Source organism: Gadus macrocephalus, chromosome 23, assembly GCF_031168955.1.
Source record: "Gadus macrocephalus chromosome 23, ASM3116895v1".
NCBI lineage: Eukaryota > Metazoa > Chordata > Actinopteri > Gadiformes > Gadidae > Gadus > Gadus macrocephalus.
Window position 1 is genome coordinate 643,820 of NC_082404.1, and position 24,468 is coordinate 668,287.

At 42.6% G+C, this 24,468-nt stretch overlaps 1 protein-coding gene and 1 long non-coding RNA gene across 4 annotated transcripts in view; one reads left to right on the forward strand and one right to left on the reverse strand.

Annotated features, from left to right (window-relative positions):
* The window catches only part of LOC132452075 (dihydropyridine-sensitive L-type skeletal muscle calcium channel subunit alpha-1-like), a 137,876-nt gene that overhangs the window by 9,292 nt on the left and 104,116 nt on the right, over window positions 1-24,468 (forward strand). For all 3 annotated transcript variants that reach the window (XR_009524229.1, XM_060044442.1, XM_060044441.1), the window contains exons 3-6: window positions 13,441-13,580; window positions 13,787-13,929; window positions 14,028-14,180; window positions 14,298-14,503. Coding sequence is in view for 2 of the 3 variants with exons in the window: in XM_060044442.1 (XP_059900425.1) it covers window positions 13,441-13,580; window positions 13,787-13,929; window positions 14,028-14,180; window positions 14,298-14,503 (642 nt within the window). In the remaining variant the exon portion in view is untranslated. The remainder of the gene's footprint in view (window positions 1-13,440; window positions 13,581-13,786; window positions 13,930-14,027; window positions 14,181-14,297; window positions 14,504-24,468) is intronic.
* Window positions 377-3,631, reverse strand: LOC132452609 (uncharacterized). The gene is made up of 2 exons (XR_009524424.1): window positions 3,192-3,631; window positions 377-1,770 (listed from the first exon to the last, which is right to left on the reverse strand). It is a non-coding gene; the product is annotated as an uncharacterized LOC132452609 (long non-coding RNA).

The following is a 24,468-nucleotide window of genomic DNA, read 5'->3' on the forward strand; positions in this document are numbered from 1 at the left end:
TGGTTAGTTACCAAAAAAAAGTTTGTCGCTGATTTTCCAGTCGATTGTCTATATGGCTTTGTTTTATGCAGAACTAGAGACTTCAGAGCGTAATAAGATTTTTGTCGGGAGCCGTGCCACGGTTCGACACGTGATCATGCTACACCAATGAGAAGGCTGCTTTTTGACAACAGAATGGAAAAATGGCGGCTCCCGTGTGGTTAGAAACAACGTTAATGATAGAGGAAAACACCCGAACATCCTCAAAAGTGGGCTAAATTCATTCTAATTAGTGCTGTATACATAGCCGCGTCCAAGAATAACAATGAGGCAAATATACGATAATGTTATTTTTATGGTAAGTCATTTACATCAAGTTTGACATACATGGGAATAAAATAAAAAATAATAATAATACATTTTATTTAAAGCGCCTTTCATGACACCCAAGGTCGCTTCACAAACAATCATCTCATTACAATTACAATAATCTCATAGAAATAAATAAAAATAAGAAAAATAATAGTCAGTCAGTCAGTCCATAAGCTATCTTGAAGAAATTAGTTTTAAGTCTGCTTTTAAAGTCAGTAATTGAGTCACAGTGTCTGATGTAGTCTGGCAGTGAATTCCACAACTTGGGGGCGATGTAGCTGAAAGCCCTCTCTCCCAGGGTGCTGAGGTTCGCCTTAGGGACATGCAGTAGGCCTGCTGTGGAGGATCTCAGTGAGCGGGCAGGAGTGTAGGATTCCAGGAGGTCAGAGAGGTAGGTGGGGGTATTGTTGTGTAGGGACTTGTAGGTCAGGAGCAGGACTTTAAATTGAATTCGGTAGGCTACTGGAAGCCAGTGCAGTTGGATAAGCAATGGTGTTACATGGCTGGTGGATTTAGAGCGTGTTACAATCCTTGCTGCAGAATTCTGGATGAGTTGGAGCCGGTGGAGTAGCTTATTTGGGATTCCAGACAAGATGGAATTACAGTAGTCGAGGCGGGATGTCACATATGCATTCACAAGGACTTCTGCATTCTGCTGGGTGAGCGCTGGGCGAAGCCGTGCAATGTTCCTTAGATGGTAAAAGGCACATCTTGACATACTGTTTATGTTGTGGCAACCCGGCGCTCGGTTGGGCCGGGTTCCACGGACAAACGACACTTTGGTGTGAAGTATAAGCCATTTCAGGCATTTATTAACACTCACTTCAAATCAGAACAACGAAGGAGACGCGGTCTCTAGGGCCTCCGTGGGCCTCCAGGCTCTCTCTCACCAGAGCGCCACCTTCTTCCTTGCTCTCCCGACCCGTGCTGTGCTGTGCTGTGCCTCCTTTTAAAATGGCTCCTCAGCTTTCGGCCAGGTGTCCCCCAATCACCCTGATTGGGGAGCCGAATGGGCTGCTCTCCATCGCCGGCTGGTGGGTGGGGGTGGTATACCCAGTCCTTTACGGTACCCCGGGCCTGTCCAGGCCGAGGCTTCCGTGGCGGGATGCCACAATGTGTGCACTGAATGATAGTGTATTGTCCAGTATGACACCAAGGCTCTTGACCTGGTTGGAGCAAGGGATGGTGCTGCCATCTACACATATGGTGAAAGGTTCCATCTTAGCAAGAGCTGATTTGGAGCCAACCACTAGCAGCTCAGTCTTACTGCTATTAAGTTTGAGGTAATTTTGTGTCATCCATAAGTTGATGTCATGGAGGCAGGCAGTAAGTACAGCTGGCGGAAGTGTAGCAGTGGGCTTTGTTGAAAGGTAGAGCTGGGTGTCGTCAGCATAGCAGTGGAATTGAACACCATGTTGCCTGAGGATAGTGCCAAGTGGGAGGAGGTAGATGATGAATATGATGAATGATGATGAATGAATGAATGATGAATACACATTACTGACGATCTTACATGGACTGTGAACACCCAGCACACCGAAGAAATCAAGGCAAAGACTGTACTTCCTACATCAGCTGAGGAAGTTCAGAGCATCCGCACCCATCAGCTGTGTGTCCTGACAGCATCACTTGGTATGGGAACTGTACAGCCTGTGACTGCAGCACCGAATCATTAGAGCATCTCTCCATATTCTGCAGGAGACCTACAAGAAAAGACTTACCTACCAGCGCCCAAGGTATTGTAAAGGATTCTTAACATCCTGACCATGGACTTTTCAAAACACTGAGGTCAAAATATTTCTAGATCTTTCTTTCTTCACACTCGCACAGAAAAAACAGTAGTATTCTATGTATGTGACAAATAAACCTCCATGTATCAATAAAAGGCAGTAATTGTACTTATACCAATGACCATCTGTTTGTTCATTCATTCATTCTTCCACAAATGAAAATGAACCATACCACTAATGAACCATAAAAACACTCTTTATGAAACATGAAATATGATATATAAAACTGTACAAAACTGAATAAGAAATAACAGATTAGGGACACTCAGTCCTCACTGTCAGTGTCAGTGTCAGGACAGTTATCTTCCAGTTACTCTGATTCTTTTGTGTTGGCACAACTACGGCAACGACATAGGTCTGTGCAACACAATCCTGCAGAAAAACAGGAACATCTGTCTGTCTCACAGGCACCTTTGCAGCCACAGTGTATCACATGCAAAACACTGTCAGGGGCCGGATTTCTAGTCATCCAGGTGACGTGCAAGTTCCCATCAGTTTTATATATCATATTTCATGTTTCATAAAGAGTGTTTTTATGGTTCATTAGTGTTGTTTTCATTTGTGGAAGAATGAATGAATGAACAAACAGATGGTCATTGGTATAAGTACAATTACTGCCTTTTATTGATACATGGAGGTTTATTTGTCACATACATAGAAATACTACTGTTTTTTCTGTGCAAGTGTGAAGAAAGAAAGATAAAGAAATATTTTGACCTCAGTGTTTTGAAAAGTCCATGGTCAGGATGTTAAGAATCCTTTACAATACCTTGGGCGCTGGTAGGTAAGTCTTTTCTTGTAGGTCTCCTGCAGAATATGGAGAGATGCTCTGATGATTCGGTGCTGCAGTCACAGGCTGTACAGTTCCCATACCAAGTGATGCTGTCAGGACACACAGCTGATGGGTGCAGATGCTCTGAACTTCCTCAGCTGATGTAGGAAGTACAGTCTTTGCCTTGATTTCTTCGGTGTGCTGGGTGTTCACAGTCCATGTAAGATCGTCAGTAATGTGTATTCCCATGTATGTCAAACTTGATGTAAATGACTTACCATAAAAATAACATTATCGTATATTTGCCTCATTGTTATTCTTGGACGCGGCTATGTATACAGCACTAATTAGAATTAATTTAGCCCACTTTTGAGGATGTTCGGGTGTTTTCCTCTATCATTAACGTTGTTTCTAACCACACGGGAGCCGCCATTTTTCCATTCTGTTGTCAAAAAGCAGCCTTCTCATTGGTGTAGCATGATCACGTGTCGAACCGTGGCACGGCTCCCGACAAAAATCTTATTACGCTCTGAAGTCTCTAGTTCTGCATAAAACAAAGCCATATAGACAATCGACTGGAAAATCAGCGACGAACTTTTTTTTGGTAACTAACCACGACTCGTTCTTTTTTATAAGCTAAAGATTGTGTAGATGCCAGTGAGTGGAACGGGATTCATTTTCTAAAGGACTTTTCGTGCTTCACCTTGCGGCCTATAAGGTAAGAAATTGGTTTACGTAAACTTTGCTGCAGGTTCTGTTTGCTCGTGAATCGTGATGACCTGGCCAAAGGTTACCAACGGTCCCAAGCGATTGTGATCTGATTCTGGTTGGTGTTCCAGTTAGTATGCAGCATTGTACATATAGATTGCAGCTAGTAGCAGCTACACACAGTGCGATTGCTATGCCAATGTGGTTATAGTTGGTTTTGTCTGATTGAGATATGTGATGATCTGGAGCCTGGTAGGCCTATCATGACATAAATATGTTCTCGCATAACCTGTGTGATTATCCTAAACTGAAGGGGATTTTATTTGCGGACAATTTTCTTAGGATGTTGTAACGAGTGAAGTCTACATTGGTCCTTCGCAAGTGTTTGCTGGTGGTCAGGATTTGGCAGATGCAATTGTCCTCTGGGTGCTTGTATTTTTCTTCTTTTTTTTAATGCAGCATAACATATGCTACCAGCCCTTGCTCGTCTTCAAAAGGCTGATGCTCAGTACCTCGTTTCATTTCGTACCCCCTTTACAGTCTGGCATTGTTTGTCTGGTAAACTCTGTTGATGTCAAGATAAGTGTTAAATTGCCAACACTGTTCTTTGTCCTGTGTGTATTAGTATTAGGCCTACATATCCCGAGCCAATACCCTGGTGTTTCCAACGCTGTTTTGCAAAACAAGCCAAAACACAAACTGTGGTTTTCAACTTTTATTGTTCGAATAGGATCTTCATAGGGCTGGCCCGAAGGCCATTTTTCAGGCTTTGAATCGTTGGTTTTTCCGAGCGAATATTCGAATACTCGTTCCAGAAAAAAACACCATCAAAAACAACATTAATAATCCTTATATACTCCCTGGAACCGATTTTGACAGTATCTGCATATTTTGTTGAAGATTTAATAGCTTTTGAACATTAATTAGTAGGCCTAAGTAGGTTGAAGTTCCTTCGTTTTTCCCCGTGAAAGCGAACAGCTGTTGCTCCGTTACAAATCAGCTGTTCTCTGTCATCTCAGCCCTTACGGGAGCTTTTCAATTCATCCTGGAACGTGCATCTTTTCAGGGAATTTGTACAATAAATCCATAACAAATACCGAATATTGATTGTCTTATGTGTCCATATTATATCCATTATATTGACCGGGTATTCCCAAGACGCTCACGCTCTGCAGCAAGCCAGTCACAGTTGATTTGCGCGGCGCTGTACAGCGAACGTAAACAAACAACTAAGCTAAGGTTTTAAGTATTACTTTTCCTCCAGAGATCCCGCTAATGTTGTGTTATAAAGTAAAGGGAAACAAGATATCTATTCTTCCTCCACCTCTCTCGCTTCTCTGCTTGGTGTCGCTGACGCTTATAGTTTGCCTCCCTCGCTCTGGTAACGTCACCTACGTGGAAAAAAAAAAATAACGAAGCTCCGAATACTGATTTAAGCTTCAAATACTAATTTTCCGAACCAGTATTCGAATATTCGAATAATTTCAACACCTGACAATGCACTGTAGAGCATATTGTAATGCAGCGTTGAATGGATGAATAGCTTACATTTAAGGGTACCCAGCACTTTTCAGACCACACTCAAGCTTATGGTTATTGTCCCCACCACTTCTAAAAACAAACTGACGCCCTTGGTGGAGAAGCAGTCACATATCATCTCAGATCTACTTTACAATTTGTAGAAGGTTATGCTAGATGAATGCTTTTATTAATTGGTAACACAAAATAAATGTACTTTCTACAACATAAATTAAAAACTTGTAGATATAGATATCTGTATAGATTTAGAGATAGATAGATAGATTGAGAGATAGATAGATCGATAGATATATAGATAGATTTAGAGATTGATAGATAGATTTAGATATATATTTGTTTCGTTTGTTGTAAATTAGATTGTAAATTATGAATTAATTCAAAGAGCTTGAAGAAAATGAAAGGTGACTATGTTTGTACTTACTCTACTGGCTTATTCTAATAAAAAAGTAAAATGCAACAACCATTCTGTGTTTCAAGTCTTTAATTACACTGAAGTAAAAAAAAAAAAAAAAGGCCACATGAAAGATTTATGGTTGATTTATAAACATCTCGTTGTCATAACTTCTGATTTTATTATTCCTTACTTATCACACACCACTGACTTCAGCAACCTCTGTATCTTTGTAGATCCTCTGGACTACCATGTCCTCTTCTGCAAACACAACAAAGTCACACCACTCCATTCTTGGACCTGCCAGTAGTAGCTGTGCTGATTTTCTAATTTCATGGTGTCGCTATGTAATTTCAAATATGTACAGTCAACGTAGCTTTTCGCATTTGGGCATTTGATCTCCAACAGGCCAAAGGGTGGATTTTCAGTTGGATCAAACACAACCCCGTCAGGAGATGACCCTAACCAGGGAGCATCAGGGTGAATGACAAAGCCACAAGGCCAGTAACTGGTGTTCTTTACCCAACAATACTCCTGAATGGCAACCGGCTCTAATGCCAGGCCCCTCTTTGATGCTGTTTGAGCCACACCCTTTTTATTCGCTCAGTAAGGCGTTCTGCTGAGCTCTGACCACGGACATGGCAAATCTTCCTGAGGCGGGAAGATGTGATCCTATTCTTCCTGACTCTGTGCCACTCTACAGAGACACTCTGCTCCCTTGCAGCAACCTCTATTTTCCTTCCAAATTAGTTTGTAGAGATTGCAGATGTAGCTGCTGCTGGAGATTGCACACAAAATGGCAGCTAGTAGGCTGCAACCTGTAACCATCTAGAGGTAGAGGTGGTGGCGGAGGGGCATCTGGGTGGAATAAAACAATCCGGCTCACAGACACTGGGTGCTGGTGGGAGATGGAACTGCCTTCCTGAACTTTCCCAAATGCTGAGTCAACCAGTGGGACATCAGCACTGATTGCAGTGGTGGTGATGAGTGGTGCAATGTCTGCTGAAAAATCCTTATAAACCAGGTTATAAAAAAAAACAAAAAAACTGATTTTTTAAAAATATAAAAATCAGGTTCAGGCAGCTCCCCCCTCACTGCTTTGTAAAGTGTGCTCCTGTGTGGAATTTCATTTCATAATTCAAATAAGAAAAAATAATTTTACACTGAAAGACAATCACAGGTTATAACGTAAGACATAATTACCTTACACCATTAGCAATAGCCTCTGCTTTGGCTTGGTAGACATCACCACCATGTCACTGACCCGGCCTGGCTTCACACCCTATTAATAATAAAATTTATTGTAATGGTCGTTAAAAAAACTATTGGGTCCTTCATAGTTTGTCTGGTGGATGGTGTGTTAGAGACAGAGTACCGTATTTTCCGGACTATACGTCGCTCCCGAGTATTAGTCGCATCAGTCAAAAAATGCTCCATGACGAGGAAAAAAACATAGATACGTCGCATCGGTGTATAAGTCGCATTTATTTTTGAACATTTAAACATGAGTTTCCTCGGCTTTTCGCCAGTCCCGGACAAGTTTTTCACTCACCCCAAACTTTCTTTCTGTTGCTCGATTGCCGTTTTCGGCTGCATACTTTATAATCTGCAGTTTAAATTGTGCAGTATAGCTTTTTCTTTTTGGCGGCATTTTATTTTGTGTTCTCTTTTGTTTTGTCTACGGTCTAGTTTATATATAATTTATTCGGTGGTGCAGTAGGCTTGCAGCGTTCAGTTGTAGGCCTAATGAATGACGGTGCCATCTTGCGGCCGAAGATTATGTACGCACAATTTTGGCATATAAGTCGCTTCGAAATATAAGTCGCAGGGCAAGCCAAACTACAAAAAAACCGCGACTTATAGTCCGGAAAATACGGTATAAAACATATAAAGTTGGCTATTTTTACAAAAAAAAATCTTTGTAGAAAAAGTTTGTAGGAAGAAAGGCATGAAAATCAATTCATTTACACAATTCAGCTCTGACTGACAAAAATATACTGTAAATTCACATAGCAAATCTTTGCTTAAATTAAGTTTTATAGTGCTCACTCAAGGACAATCTTGGGACAAAAAGCGTCATCATGTTACAGTCATAAATCAGATACTAACACATCAGCTTAAATATTACACAGAAAATGAGAAATGACAAACCTGATCAGATTGTTTTGAGTAACTGTGGTAGTAGGCTTATCAAATTATCAATGTCATCACAAAAATAAAATAAAAATAGTATATTTCTCTTGTTTTTGGAACATTGCAATGTAAGGAAATTAAAATAGATAAGTCTGAGTAGTCTATAATGTTAGCGTCTTAATTTACTCAAACGTACGTTCAAATATAGTTTGTACAACAGTACTGAACAGCATGCAGATTATGAAACTTAACATACACCTAAGAAAAACAGCCACCAAAACCAGTTTGAGGGGGTTTTCATGAAGGCTAGATATTTGAATGCTACCCTTACAAGACAGGTACCTATCATGTCTTACCTACCCCAGACCAATGTTATAGAGTTACAGAACCTATCCTAGCCACTTCAAATCCCCAGAAAATGCTTGGAGCAGAACTGACAAAGAACTGAACTAACTTCTATCCTACTCTGAGGTTGTGAGGTTTCTCATGTTTCCTCATAGACCTGTGGCAGGTTGCTCGGACGCTCACTCTCCCTGTCCGTTGATCTTTATTTGATACTGGGGACAATATTAAGTTATCATCAACAAACTTAAAACTGGGTCATAGTAGTCACATAGTTGTCAAAATATCCAACGTTAGATAGAAGTTAGCTGCTTAGCAAGATAGCTAATCCTCTGTGGCTGTTTATGTTAGGTAACGTTTGCTATTAAGCTAGTAAGCTTACCTTCATAATTATCAATGTAAGCGGAGACATACATTTTGAAGCCCTTCTCTCGCTTACTCCTTGGTGCTGATGTCGCAGCTTGAATGATGCGTTGAACATCATTAATTGTTACTCTGGGAAGAGCCTGAAGACAACAGGTGTAGAATGTCTTTTTTCTATACAGACACTGACGCAGTCGGAAACCGGAAATGTGTGTGCCCACCGTCCTCAAACCGGAAGTTGTAGACCGCCATCTTAGGCAACTAGCCAATTGCTGCAATAAATTATGCTGTTGTTGACTTCTAACATGTCTCTATCTTTGCTGTTTAAATCTGGGTCATCCCTATGTTCCCCGGGTCCTATGTTCCCCGGGTCCTATGTTCCCCGGGTCCTATGTTCCCCTGGTCCTATGTTCCCCGTTTTTCCCAAAAAGGGTCCTATGTTCCCCTGTAGCCATGCATACCGGGGAGCATAGGACCCTTTTTGGGAAAAGCGGGGAACATAGGACCCTTTTCTGGGAAAAGTGTCCTATGTTCCCCGCAATCTATCAATCTTTAAAAATATCTAAACTTTGACGCGACATTCGCGTGATGACAGCCAATCGGTGTTCAACAGCGTGGCCACTGAGTGACATGTGTAACGTAACAGCCAATCAGCGTTCAACCAGCCAACTCAGTGCAGGGCAGTCCGGGGTGAACAGCAGCATGGAGGAGAAAGTGATTGTTGCCGTTTGCGACTCCCGGAGCTCTTTATATAATAGTATATAATACAATATAATTGTATAATAATATCACGGCCAAAAGCTCTGTGCGCCTCCGGATGGCCGTAACTCGGGGAGCTTTCGTAGGGATTGGGCTTCTCGGGGTTTGTTTACCGGCGTATGAATAGACTGCGTCAGGTTCTCCGACGTCTCTCCCTCTTCCACAAAAGGTAAAGACATGCAATGGTAGTTATCTCGGCCGGAATTTGGCAGTAATGGTGGAAAAAGTAACAGACCGGGGAACATAGAACCCTTTTTTTAAAAAAGGGTCCTATGTTCCCCAGGCTCATACAAAGAGGGGAACATAGACACGCTCCCTTTAAATCTAACAGTAGTCTATGAGTAATATATCGGCGGTAACCACTGTTTTTGGTTGCGAAATTGCTCAAGCTGGGCAATTTCGCGGTATTGGATATTGGATGTGTTTTAATAAAACGCATCCAATACTAGGAATGTCCGCTGGTGACACCACGGAGGCTATAGTAGGCTAACGATGCTCTTAGCATCCTACGAGTAGTCCTCGTTACTTTCGGGAAACGAGCTAACAGAATGAGACGCTTTCGGGAAACGGTGTGAAAACTGTACAATGCTCGTACGACGCACTTCACGATCCACTAAAGGCTAATGATGCTTTCGGGAAACTGGGACCAGATCCAACATTAAAGGATACATTTTAATTGTCCAATCTGGACCCTGTTTTCAGATCATCTTTGGTCTAAGGGACTGATGCAGACAGCACATGTTTTGTGTGTCATCATTGAGAACGCTGCAGCCTTACTCTGCCAAACGGGCAACAATGTTATCCTTTGGGGCAATAACCCCCGTCAATGTATACCCTGAATAGCTGTGTTCGAAATCGTTCCCTATCATGGATATAGTGCACTAGGGTGTTCGCCATTTTGTGTTCGAATTCTCAGGCCCCGTTTACACGAGGACGCTTGCGGGTAAAAACGACAAAATATTTTATCGGAAGTGCCTTTCGTTTAGACGGTGACGGCGTTTTTGGGGCATGAAAACGCATAAATCTGAAACCACCCTCCAGAGTGGAAAAGTTGAATACGCTCCACCGTAGCGTTTCCGTCTACACTGCCAAGACGCAAAACACTGCTCAGATCTGCTCAAGTCGCGTACGCGTTTACGTCACATACATGTGCCAGTACAAGGAAATAAACAAACATGTCAGATTATTTCCATGCATCGGACCTTCAGGCTGCTCTGGCAGCTCTAACAAGCGTACAGGAGTCTTTCCACGAAATGTACAGGATATGTACAGATAGAATTACTGAACAGAGAAGGATCTTTTTGTTTTTTGCGGCACGGATAAGAGAAGAAGGAAGATTCTACGCTCAGACATGGCGGTGTTGTGTGATAGTATCACAGCACCACCTAGCCGCCTGGCATGTATACCCAATCGAATTCCACACACTTTTGCGTCACCGTATGCACGCAGATTTCCTCCCGAAAATGCTTGTCTAAACGTGGAATAAAAAGTTAATATGCGACGCCACTTTTGCGTCTTCTGTTCAGACCGTCATCGTGTAAACGTAGACTCAGTGGATAATTTCATGCGCTATAAAGTGCACTTAAAATACCCCAAATTTGAGTGTACATACGATGTTCCCTACTTGTTACTCCCGTATACCACAATGCAACGCGTTCGTGATTTTCCGGAAGAGAAGAAGAAGCTGAATAACGGCAAAACAAATACATTTAATGATCTCCGGCTTTCGTTTAGAAATGTCAACAATTTATTTGGGATTTAACATAGAAAATGTAACATTCAAAATTAATCAAAAACAAACTTGATCAAGGAAATGTAACATTCAACATCAATACAACCTCCAGCTTTCCTCGTGAGTGCCCGGTTTATTTACTGATGTGGGCGCATCTGTCGCACAAATACCCGGCGCATTTACTGACGCAAATGACGTTTAGAGGGAATAGTGAGTGAGTGAATAGGGAACGATTCCGAACAAAGCTAATGTATGTCCTCTTAAAAGTGCTAAGCAATGGACCAATTGGATAAACTGCTGTCCACAGTAGTTTAGGGCCAAGGGTCAGAGGAAGGAGCGGGGCGTGCTATCCCCATGGTTGGGACACAGGCCAACTCTCTGACACTATTTTAGTAGCCTACCGTCTTTTTATATGAGCGTTGATCTGAGCGATATTGTCTGTGAAATGTGTGGCGTTATACTACAATTGTCGGAGGAGCTTAACCCTCTTGGACGTGGACATCAAAATAAATAACAGCTGCGGACAGCGCCACACTTCCACACTGAGGCGGTGTCTGTTTCATTTACCTCACATTCCATGTGTCCTCTTTAGTTCGGGAAAGTTAGGTATTTTTTTGGGCATTTCCTGAAATAATCCTTGTGAACGCGCTCGCCTGTGCACGGCGAAAGTGTGGCGCGACAAATCAAAACTTGTCGCCGGTTTTCTCTTGCGAAAAATTCGCCCGATACGCGTCTATACGTTCACTTTGTATGGGATCCTGTCGCCCCATCGCGATTGGTGTGAACGCACAGTGAATGCACTGGAGAAGTTTCAAGACAGACAGACAAAATTGACATCTTTATTCAGAAAATAGCCGTTCCTTTTGCTTCCTGTAAAAAGCCTGTTTGTGACACTGGATAACGATATGGATACATCATCTAGCCTGCATGTGTAGGGCCACATAAGGTGGTTAATGACCTGGCAAAAGGGTACCCACGGCCCTAAGCGATTGTGATCTGATTCTGGTTGGTGCTCCAGCGAGTATGCATTGTGGATTGCAGCTAGTAGCAGCTACACACGGTGAGATTTGCTATGCCAATGTGGTTATAGTTGTTTTGTCTGATTGAGATATGTGACGACTTGGAGCCTGGTAGGCCTATCCTGACATAAATATGTTCTCGCATAACCTGTGTGATTATCCTAAACTGTAGGGGATTTTATTTGCGGGAAATTTGCTTATGATGTTGTAACGAGTGAAGTCTACATTGATCCTTCGCAAGTGTTTACTGGTGGTCAGGATTTGGCAGATGCAATTCTCCTCTGGGCGTTTTTTTTCTTTTTTTTTTTTAATGCAGCATAACATATGCTACCAGCAGCCCTTGCTCATCTTCAAAAGGCTGATGCTCAGTACCTCGTTTCATTTCGTACCCCCTTTACAGTCTGGCATTGTTTGTCTGGTAAACTTCGTTGATGTCAAGATAAGTGTTAAATTGCCAACACTGTTCTTTGTCCTGTGTGTGTATTAGTATTACATATCCCGAGCCAATACCCTGGTGTTTCCAACGCCGTTTTGCAAAACAAGCCAAAACACAAACTGTGGTTTTCCACTTTTATTGTTCGAATAGGATTTTCAACAACTGACAATACACTGTAGAGCATATTGTAATGCAGCGTTGAATGGACGAATAGCTTACATGGTACACAGCACTTTTCAAACAACACTCAAGCTTATGGTTATTGTCCCCACCATTTCTAAAAACAAACTGACGCCCTTGCATGACGGTACCTCTCTGGAAGGATCTCTCGATCCTTAAAAATCCCTAGTAAGCCATCTCAAAAGGCACTTTTGGGCGATTTTTTTTCCCCACTATTTTTACCCAAGCCCCCTGGGCACCCCATCTTTGATTGGCTCTCAAGGCGATTCCCACAGGATTTGGCCGTGGATAAATTGTGAGGTGTTACTAGACACCTATAGGAACACATGGTAAAAAAAGCTATTGGTAATTAATTATTTCAGGAAATGGCAAAAAAAATACCAAACTTTCCCTGACTATCTTCGTTCATATGAATAATATAGGGCTGTACCGCTCAGTAGATAACTTCATCACAGTACTCGAGAGGCGTCAGTAGCTATTGCCTGCTCTCAGGTAGGGGAGTTCACATACACAAAATAAGTGAGCTAACAGAATGAGATGTCACGTTTGGGCGTCCCCATTTATAACACACAATGAACTCTGCACATACAACACGTCTGTTGTATGTAATGTAATGTAACATTCTAACAAATGAGACTATAATATATCCTGCAGGTATTCATGAATAAGATCACATGGCTCCACAGTGGTGTTATACTTAGTGACAAAATGGCATAGATTACTATGTTGATGATCAAATAAGACAAATAACCATGTTAATAAAATAGGGACATTAGACATTTAACAGTTCATTTAGGAAATTACAAGTGCCATGTTAGATGCCTGAAAATGTGTTGTTTCTGTTTGGAAAAACAGAAAAGTGAAACAATCCAAAAGTAAATAAAGAATACATTCTAATGTAATTGTTTGTATTTTTCTCCTACAGGAAAGTCTGGAGTACATTTTCCTCCTCATCTTCTCAGTGGAATGCTTCCTGAAGATAGTGGCCTATGGCTTCCTTTTTCACGCAGATGCATACTTAAGAAATTGCTGGAATATATTAGATTTTGTTTGTGTGTCTGTTGGGTAAGTGAAAGAAGAATTTGCATGTGACTTATGTAATCATAAAAAAATATATCAGCACTTTCCATATACCTTTTTAAAAGTTTACATTTTCCTTAACTAAATTGTGTCACTCATGCTGTGTCGAGTAATGGTATCACATGAGCTAACAAGGTTGTCATATCATGTCTAGTAATGGGATTTACATGACGTTCCTCTGCTCTACCAAGGTTGTTTTCAGTAGCAATGGATGCTATTAACCACTTAAGTGGAGTGGAGGCTCAGGTTGGAGAGAAAGGCGGTGGGTTTGACATGAAAGCACTCCGAGCGTTCAGAGTCCTGCGACCACTCAGACTGGTCTCCGGAGTCCCAAGTAAGGAACCAGACACTTTTATGAAGATGTTTTATTCTTATTATGATAATTTTGATTACTATTGTTGTTGAGATCCAACACCGATGTTTGTTGTCCAGGCCTGCAGGTGGTGATGAATTCCATTATGAAGTCAATGCTGCCTCTGTTCCACATCACACTCCTTGTCTTCTTCATGGTCACCATCTACTCAATCATGGGTCTGGAACTCTTTAAGTGCAAGATGCACAAGACCTGCTATTACACAGGCACAAGTATGCAGTACAAAAACATTCTTAAATGTTTATAGGAACCCCAAAAATATAGTCACTCAACAAGGGTGCAGATGTACTGCCTCAACCTATCCTGACTTCTTTCCTTTGTCCCTTCAGATATTATTGCAACGGTGGAGAACGAGAAGGCTTCTCCGTGTGCACAGGCAGGAAACGGACGCCGATGTACCATCAACGGTACAGAATGTCGAGCTGGCTGGCCAGGCCCAAACAATGGCATCACCCACTTTGACAACCTCGGCTTCTCCATGCTCACTGTCTACCAGTGCATTACGACTCAAGGGTGGACTGACGTCCTCTACTGGGTAAGATTTGACTTTTCATTGTCTGGGTCTCTTTTGCGAGGTTGCTTCCTAAATAGGTGGCAGACATAGGTAATATGGCTGCATAGGAAACAAGGCCCTCCATTTTGCTACATTTCGAGGAAGAATCAGCATAAAGACAGCTCTCCAATTGATCTTTTATGTAAAATAATGTATGGCAGTATAATGTACACGTTATTTTATTGAATTGTTTAAGATGTCCCAGCGTGCCTAGCAGGCTACCTGACATACTCCATAGCGGAGGTTGCTGGAGAGTGGCAAATCCCTCCCGACTATGGGGGCCACTACAGGGAAATTGGGCTAAGATTATAATAATGGTTATGTTTGAATTAATAACTCACAAACAGGGTTTTTTATTTTTGCCAAACGCCAACGTGGCTTGTAGAGTGATATTTTCACACTCCACATCCAAAATGCACACAGGTTTGGCCTGTGGTCAGTGTAAATTGGGATTGCATTGACAACTGTCTGCATCTATCCCAACTAGGGGTGTGACCGGGTACACGTGTAACCGGTTAGTAAATCATAACCGTTTAGGAAAAATCAGTAAACGAAAACCGAAAAAAATAAATAATAATAATAATTTTATCAAAAATAACATAGGCTACTATTTATTTAGCGATTAATAAAGCTACAAATGTTCCACTTGGACAACATTAAGGAGCTAATAAATGCAAGCGATAAGTGTTGGGTAACTGAACACCGGGCATAGGCTACGTCATGTAACGTGGCCACTGAGTCACATGTGTAACCTAACAGCCAATTAGCGTTCAACCGTCAAACTCAGTGCAGTGCAGTCCGGGGTGAACTGCAGCTTGGAGGAGAAAGTGAATGTTGCCATTTGCGTCTCCCGGAGCTCTATATATAATATAATAGTATATAATATAATATTTGTATATAATATCACGGCCGAAAGCTCTGTGCGCCTCCGGATGGCCGTAGCGCGGGGAGCTCTCATAGGGATAGGGCTTCTCGGGGTTTGTTTACCGGCGTTGCTATGTTTCCGGTCTTGTGTGTTCCAACGGTTTATTAGGTAGGCCTATCTAATAAATCTCTGTCTATTCAATACTTCATTCACTGCCTCTTCCGTGGTCATTACAATATTATGAATATACTGCATATATTAATATGAACATATCTCAAATTATCCCACAATACAAGTCCTCATATTTTCTGCGTGGGCCGATATGAATATACTGCGGGTCCTCCGACGTCTCTCCCTCTTCCACAAATGTGCGTCGGTGTCCTGTTCGCCCTGTCTGTGCTTATTTTCCCGATAATGACCGGCGTTCTATACATTATCCCTTAGCCTACACATATATTTAGCAGAGTAGGCCTAAGTAACAAATGTGTACAAAGTTACACATGTATGAAACCGGGCTCGGGCTCATAATTACAGTTAAAGGGACTCTTACCTTTGTTGCATTTTTACACTTTTTTTGGATAAGGTTAAATTGGTATTAATAAGGCAATAACACTCTAATATGCAAGACAGACCCACCAGGAGTAAAAACAAACAATTATTTTACTCTCATAATATTTAGTGAAAACTTCAACCAATAAAATTCTTCGGACCGAATGACCTTATTGGCCGACCGACCTGTCTGTTTGCTGCATGGATATACAGGTCCTTCTCAAAAAATTAGCATATTGTGATAAAGTTCATTCTTTTCCATAATGTAATGATAAAAATTAAACTTTCATATATTTTAGATTCATTGCACACCAACTGAAATATTTCAGGTCTTTTATTGTTTTAATACTGATGATTTTGGCATACAGCTCATGAAAACCCAAAATTCCTATCTCAAAAAATTAGCATATCATGAAAAGGTTCTCTAAACGAGCTATTAACCTAATCATCTGAATCAACGAATTAACTCTAAACACCTGCAAAAGATTCCTGAGGCTTTTAAAAACTCCCAGCCTGGTTCATTACTCAAAACCGCAATCATGGGTAAGACTGCCGACCTGACTGCTGTCCAGAAGGCCATCATTGACACCCTCAAGCAAGAGGGTAAGACACAGAAAGAAATTTCTGAACGAATAGGCTGTTCCCAGAGTGCCGTATCAAGGCACCTCAGTGGGAAGTCTGTGGGAAGGAAAAAGTGTGGCAGAAAACGCTGCACGACGAGAAGAGGTGACCGGACCCTGAGGAAGATTGTGGAGAAGGGCCGATTCCAGACCTTGGGGGACCTGCGGAAGCAGTGGACTGAGTCTGGAGTAGAAACATCCAGAGCCACCGTGCACAGGCGTGTGCAGGAAATGGGCTACAGGTGCCGCATTCCCCAGGTCAAGCCACTTTTGAACCAGAAACAGCGGCAGAAGCGCCTGACCTGGGCTACAGAGAAGCAGCACTGGACTGTTGCTCAGTGGTCCAAAGTACTTTTTTCAGATGAAAGCAAATTTTGCATGTCATTCGGAAATCAAGGTGCCAGAGTCTGGAGGAAGACTGGGGAGAAGGAAATGCCAAAATGCCTGAAGTCCAGTGTCAAGTACCCACAGTCAGTGATGGTCTGGGGTGCCATGTCAGCTGCTGGTGTTGGTCCACTGTGTTTTATCAAGGGCAGGGTCAATGCAGCTAGCTACCAGGAGATTTTGGAGCACTTCATGCTTCCATCTGCTGAAAAGCTTTATGGAGATGAAGATTTCATATTTTTCAGCACGACCTGGCACCTGCTCACAGTGCCAAAACCACTGGTAAATGGTTTACTGACCATGGTATTACTGTGCTCAATTGGCCTGCCAACTCTCCTGACCTGAACCCCATAGAGAATCTGTGGGATATTGTGAAGAGAAAGTTGAGAGACGCAAGACCCAACACTCTGGATGAGCTTAAGGCCGCTATCGAAGCATCCTGGGCCTCCATAAGACCTCAGCAGTGCCACAGGCTGATTGCCTCCATGCCACGCCGCATTGAAGCAGTCATTTCTGCAAAAGGATTCCCGACCAAGTATTGAGTGCATAACTGAACACACTTTTCTTTTATTGGTCGGATGAAATATGCCAATTTTTTGAGATAGGAATTTTGGGTTTTCATGAGCTGTATGCCAAAATCATCAGTATTAAAACAATAAAAGACCTGAAATATTTCAGTTGGTGTGCAATGAATCTAAAATATATGAAAGTTTAATTTTTATCATTACATTATGGAAAAGAATTAACTTTATCACAATATGCTAATTTTTTGAGAAGGACCTGTATAAGGTTTTCCGTCTGCTTCTTGTGGCGCATTCGGGCCCGCGTCATCAAGGCGCGTCCTCAACTAGAGGGTTTGTTTTGATTCCACGGCAGACAGTAGCGAGTAGCGACCGTAGCGACTGACGATGGCAGACCAAAGTGGTCCACGGCGTACTGAAACTGCACCATTCAGTCCGATTAGGGGACTCATCTCGGACTCGGACTCACAGAGTTACCCTCCCCTGGAGCCTCAGGAAGACCTCCAGACTGTTGGCCACCAACTGCACCATTCAGTCCGACAAGGGGACCCGATTCGGCCTCAGAAGCCAAGTGGTCCCGCTCCCCTGGATGATTCTCAGGACCTCCAGACCGTTGGCAACCAACCGCACCACTCAGTCCGATTAGGGGACCCGTTTCGGACTCAGACGCGAAGTTGTCCCGCTACTCTGGAGCTCCAGGAAGACCTCCAGACCGTTGGCAACCAACCGCCACACTCAGTCCGATTACGGGACCCATTTCGGACTCAGACGCGACGTTGTCCCGCTACTCTGGAGCTCCAGGAAGACCTCCAGACCGTTGGCAACCAACCGCCACACTCAGTCCGATTACGGGACCCATTTCGGGCTCAGACGCGACGTTGTCCCGCTAATCTGGAGCTCCAGGATGGTAGATATTATATGACCCCTGGGAGTCTAAACATAACCCATGGGAGTCTAAACATAATCCATGGGAGTCTAGAACTTTTGTGCTGTAGCGACCCTGGGACAGTTAAATACTTTGTGTGTTATGTGTTACATTATATTTCGTTGTCCGTTATGCCAGTTGTTCTATGTGCATGTAATGTTCTTCTTGTCAATCAGCATGGGGGCGAATCATTAGGTCAGCTGGGGGAGGGCCTTGGAAGAACAGGAGGGTGGGGGCCTGCACGCGAGTGAGACCGTGTTGGGGGTAACCGGGGTTTGTTTTGTGTCGGTTTTCTGCCGTTGGTTGCAATGTTACGGGTTTCAGTGACCTGGTTTTGGTTCATTAAAACTACCTTCAACTACTAATGACTCGACATCATTATGTCACCGGCGAGGTCGTTACAGTACTTTAAAAAATAACGCTTAGTTTTGTACTCTAAAAAATAACGCTTAGGGGGTGGGGCATTGGAGGAAGGCGGGATGATTTGAATGTGCTGTAATTCTCAAATGCAACAAAGGTGAGAGTCCCTTTAATGTGTAGGGCGGGGCTCAGACAGAACGTGCACGGGCTCGGGCCGGGTCGGGCTTGATTTTCTGGGCCCGATCTAAACTCTACCCTCCATTGGTCGTATAGCGCGACTGCGGTCCACTTAAAAAAAAAAAAACGGTTAACCGTGTACACGAAAAAAAAGGGGTTGTGTAACCGTTTAAAAAAATGTGTAACCGTTCACACCCCTAATCCCAACTAGAAACCAAAGAATCTGCCTGAAGTTTCACACTAAACTCAAAACCCAGACCACTGCCTCAAAACACTCCTTCCTGACACCTTGTACTACCTTGCGTTCATACCAAACAGGGCCATGGATGAAGCCATCCCCATGGCAACACATTGCACTAACACACCTGGACCAAAGGGATACATGAGTAATCAGTTTGTTGATTAACGCTCAGCATTCAAATCGTCCATTTCCTCAAAATTCGTCTCTAAGCTTGTTGATCTCGCCCTGGAAACCTTCCTTTTGAGTTGGATATTAGATGGAATAAAAGTAAATTGTATTGATATGTTTAAGAGACATCAATACAATGTCTCAGTGTGACGTTCGATATTCCCCCTTATTTTCTTCCTAATCTCAATAGCTCATTAAGAGCTTTTTTTTGTTTGTTTACATGTCAGACAATGTTTCACACAGTGCCACACAATGTCCTTCATGAGGAAAAAATCACATTGAATAATTATCAGCATTGAAATATTGTCAAAATATTTCGATACATTGAACACCATAATAAGTCATAGCGTTGACAAGATCTTGTTACAAATTATTTTAATTGTTCTGCCATATTTCTATTGTTTTAATTCGAGTCAATAAAGAAACAACTTAATTCAAACTGCGCAATGTTATCATCGGAAGTACGACACAAACTTAATATAAGCTAGACATATAAAAAGTTTCCAAAGTACAACTCAAAGTATGTCACTGCGGTGTGCTTCGATTCATGTGGTGAGCCCACCTGGGTACTCTGAGTACAGGTCAGACTAATTAGACTGGCAGTCAACTCAAATTCTGAAGTCTTTGCCAATTTAATAGCAGAAATCGTAAACTGTTTTGCTTTCTAGATAGGGAGCCACAATCCTACCACCAGTCATGAAAACCATAATGGTTGAGGGTGAACCCCACCCAATGGGCGGAATCGTCATAACCCTGTGGATGTCCTGAAGCAACGTATCTCTTCTTTTTCCGTCCTTTGCTCTTTGCGGAAGTAAAGTTAATAATAAACTGGTTTATTTAAACTAATGTCCATGCAAAAAATGTGAAAGCAGCCTCATAGTTTTTCAAATTTGGCATTGGCTCTTGTACAGCGTGTGTTTTCACCCAAAAGGGGCGTAGATCTTCTGACAACATGAAAGTGACGTATGCCTGCTTTCATCTATCAAAACATTGAACAGGCCTATAGTTAGTATTGATATACTGATAAGATGGTTTGGTACAGCTTACTTGTGGACCATGAGTCGCAGAACCCCAGGCTTCCCCGTCGCCTTTGTGGGCCCATCATCCTGTGTTTCGTTTATGCCTCCTGGATCGGAGTCGTTTTACGCATGGTTGGATTGTATGGGTGCTCAGCCCAATCCTGTACTCACCTCTCACTTACGAATCTGCCAAACAAGCACAGCACCCCATGTCCTCCTTCAATGGCATCATTACACCCGCCGACGACAGCATCATCCTCGTCTTGCAGAGGGGAGGTGAAGACAATTACATGCCGGTGCCAGGACAATAATATCCCTCTCAATGTCAGCAAAGCTAGAGATGATGGGGGACTACGGAGTACAGCAGGGGGGGGGGGGGGGGGGGGGGGGGCTGCAGACCTCCGACCACATGGGTGAAGGCCTAAATGTCTCCATTTGGAGAGTGCCTCAACAGACCTCTACTAAATGCCTGATGATTGTGGTAAACACTATAAGCCATGACATGCAGAAATGAAACTTTCCATTTTTGATTTGGAAAAGAAACAATCCCTCCCTCTCTACTTCCTCCCACCCTACATTTTACCGCCAGCTGTTAAGACAACCCTGAAAGAGCCAGGTATATCTCTTATTGTTGACTGTGCACAATCAACCAGAAGATATATTCTCAACGTCAACGAGCATTTCATTCATTGATAATAGCCTGAGGTGATGCCATTTCTAACCGATTGCACTCAAAACATGGTTCTTCAGTCTTATCTATATCACAGGATAGGCATGGGTTTTTAAAAATGTTCATCCAAAGGACATCAGAGAAAAAAGGAGAAGTGATGGACAATTGGTTCTAGAAACTTTAAATAACCATATCATAAGGCAGAGGGATGTATCCACTACACACTTACCAAAGATACTTTCAGGAAAATTAAAAAAAAAAAGGCTGAAAGTCAGCTAATAAATCAGGTAAACAGCCTGGCCACATAATCAGGAGCGAACCTATTTAATCTGTGTGAAGGAATAGAAGGAAATTAAGTGTGATTGCAATGGAATTCATGAAACATAATTTTCTGATGCTTTAAGGCAGGGATGGGCAACTGGCAACCCGCGGGCCACATGCGGCCCGCATCCTCGCTCAATGAGGCCTGCACATAATTAGAAATTATTAATTTTTACAGAAATTTTGATCAAGAAAACCGTATCTGTTCATAGAATTACACTACAACTACTACAACTGCACTGAATGTAATGCTAGTTGTTGCACTTAATGTGGGGCACTGTCGAAGTGCGTGGTCATGTGGCCCTCTGATGGTGGTGTAAATTTGTGGCCCACTTCATCATATAAGTTTCCCATCCCTACTGGGATGGTTAAGGATTGTGGCTTTTTCTCCTTTTGTGATCTTTCCCGGGATGACGTAGGAGTAGCAGGATTAAGGGCCCCATTGAGGACACTTATATGGGCCCCTAGATCTGGTGCGCAGAGAACATATTTTTTTGTCATTATTAAAAATATATATTTCACTTCATGGACACTTAATGGAGACATAGATGCCCACTTTCTTACTTTTAACCTTCACTACGCTCTCCTGTATTTGGCTTTTACCTGGCTAAACGTGTTTCAGACGAGTTGTTTTGGAGTTTGCTGGGTTAGCCTTTGCTTTGAATGAGCCCCTTCCATTGACTTGCAGAGTTGCAGTAGCCTAGCTCCTTTTCATGTGAGTCGAACACGCTGTTAATTACTTTCAAAGATTTCCAATGTGTTACGAAAAGTCGCTTATTCGAATCCCAGTAACCCTAAAAGATAGTTGTTTGTCAACAAACATATAATTCAGCACTATTTTCAGTGGTTGTGTGATCAACCCCCTTTTGACCTTTTGCGGAATTATGTCAGTGATCCTTAAATTAATAAATCCAGTGTTAGTACGAAAATAGGCCTCAAGCCGGAGCTAAAAGAAACTAAGCATGCGATGCAGCCATAACACGTCAGTGAGGCTCTGCTCAAGCTTATGTGAACAGCTGCATTGTTCACCATCAGTGCCAAATATAGGAGAGCACCCAACGCAGCAGCACATTGACAGGCAAGAAGTGTTTGTCTCTCTATGCAACAGTTAAAACCCGAAGTCAATTGATAAGGGTCAGAGCCTGCCAGTCCTTTTTCTGTTCAAAGAGGAGATGAGCAATCATATGTACAGTTTTTTTGTACTTTTGTTCATGCTAATGTTCCTCTTTCTCAGATAACTATAGAGATAAAGACTTTTCAGTGAATAAAACAACAGTAACAGGACTTTAAAGGTCCCATGGCATGCTAATTTGTGGATGCTTTAATATGGATATTAGTGAGCCCCTAACACAGTATTTGAAGACGTTCCCGAATTTCAGCCGTAGTGCAGATTTACAGCCACTACGAGCCAGTCGCACATTGAGCTATCCCAAAACGCACCGTTTCGGTGTCTGTAGCTTTAATGCAAATGAGGAGGAGAGAGGCGGGTCTTGGAGGAGGGTGGGGGTGTGGCCCTGAGCAGCTTGCGGCCACGGTACAATGCGCTTTGTTTACAGTGGATGTATCGCAATGACGAGGCGCACATAGCCTTTCGCAGTGTTCTGTAAATATTCTAGAACACTCCGGGTGCTCTGGCTGGAGCTCTGTATCTAAATAATATCATATTATACATAGATATCTATATAATAGAATATATATTATCACAGCCAAAAGCTGTGTGCGCCTCCAGACGATATTATGAATCTCGAATGACTGCGTCGGGTTCTCCGACGTCTCTGGTTCTTCCACGTCCACATCAATCTGAATTAGACCACGACATGGAGGAAAAAGGGATTGTTGACCGCGATTGTCTCCCGCCGGAGCCTCGTTGCCGTGGGACTACCGCCTCGGCAGCGGGCAGCGCTTAGGCGTTGGTCCCTCAGCAGCAGGAAGCGGGGCTGAAGCGGGAAACGATCGAGGCCAACGTTCCCTCCATGTTGTTCATGTACTCATTGTCTCATTGGCGGGCCAAATTCTCTGAGCTGGCAAGGCAGAGAAAGGGGAGGTGGCATCTCCCATTATGACGACACGACAAAACGGCGCGTCTGAGCTTAGTTTTTTCAAAGGCGGAGCAGAATATCTACCAACTGGGGGAGCATAGGTAGGCTAGGGGAACTCATATTAATGTTAGAAAACCTCAGAAATTGACATTTTCATGCCATGGGATCTTTAACAACTCCTTTAACTACTATTAAAGGAGCTGTAGGTAAAGTTAAGAGCTATATATTTGAGCGTAATTAGTTAAAAATTCCATTTCCATAAAAGGCAATACAAACAGAATGAAGAGGAGAAGTTTCATGCTAACAGCCGGGCTGAGGAAGTGATGAGCAGAAGTTCATCAATGGAAATTAGTATCAAATCTAGTCAACTAGATTAATTATCGTATTCTCAAGCTGCAGCATCCCCTGGTGAGTAGTAGAGACCCTGCACGTCACAATTACAACATTTTTAAGAAAGAAAAATGGGTTGAGGTCATCATTCCTTTGGAAATTGCATTCAAGCCCCATGTCAACACACTTAACACAATAAGGGCATGCAACAGCACAAGAAAACGGCAATGCAAAAGCCCATTTTTAATTTCTTAATGAATCAAACAGAATGCATAACCTAGCACATCACATCATCATCAGAATCAACACGTGACAACAGCAGCTGCAGTTTACACAATGATACCACAAGTACCTCTTGAACTCTTAGCTAGAGAGCAGGGAGCTATCGATCATCAAGCTAGAGGTGAGGAAGATGATATCACCAACACCAGTGCTAGCCTGCAGACCATCCGGATCACATGACCTCACATTCTGCTTGACTAGACCATGGATATATTATAGAATGGACACCGGATTCCAAAATGGCGCCCATTCATTCCTATGTAAACTGCTCAATGGCGCAGGGCAACATCAAGGAGAGATATGCTTCCGCATCATGGGAGCCTAGCCAGGAGTTCATGACGTACCGGATGCAGAAATATTCTTGTTTTTTAACATTGTTAACATTGTAGCATGAGCGAGAGGCCTGAGCGATCGCAGTCACATTGTTTACTGATCATGGAAGTATAAGTTAACTTCATAGATATGAAAGATTTCTC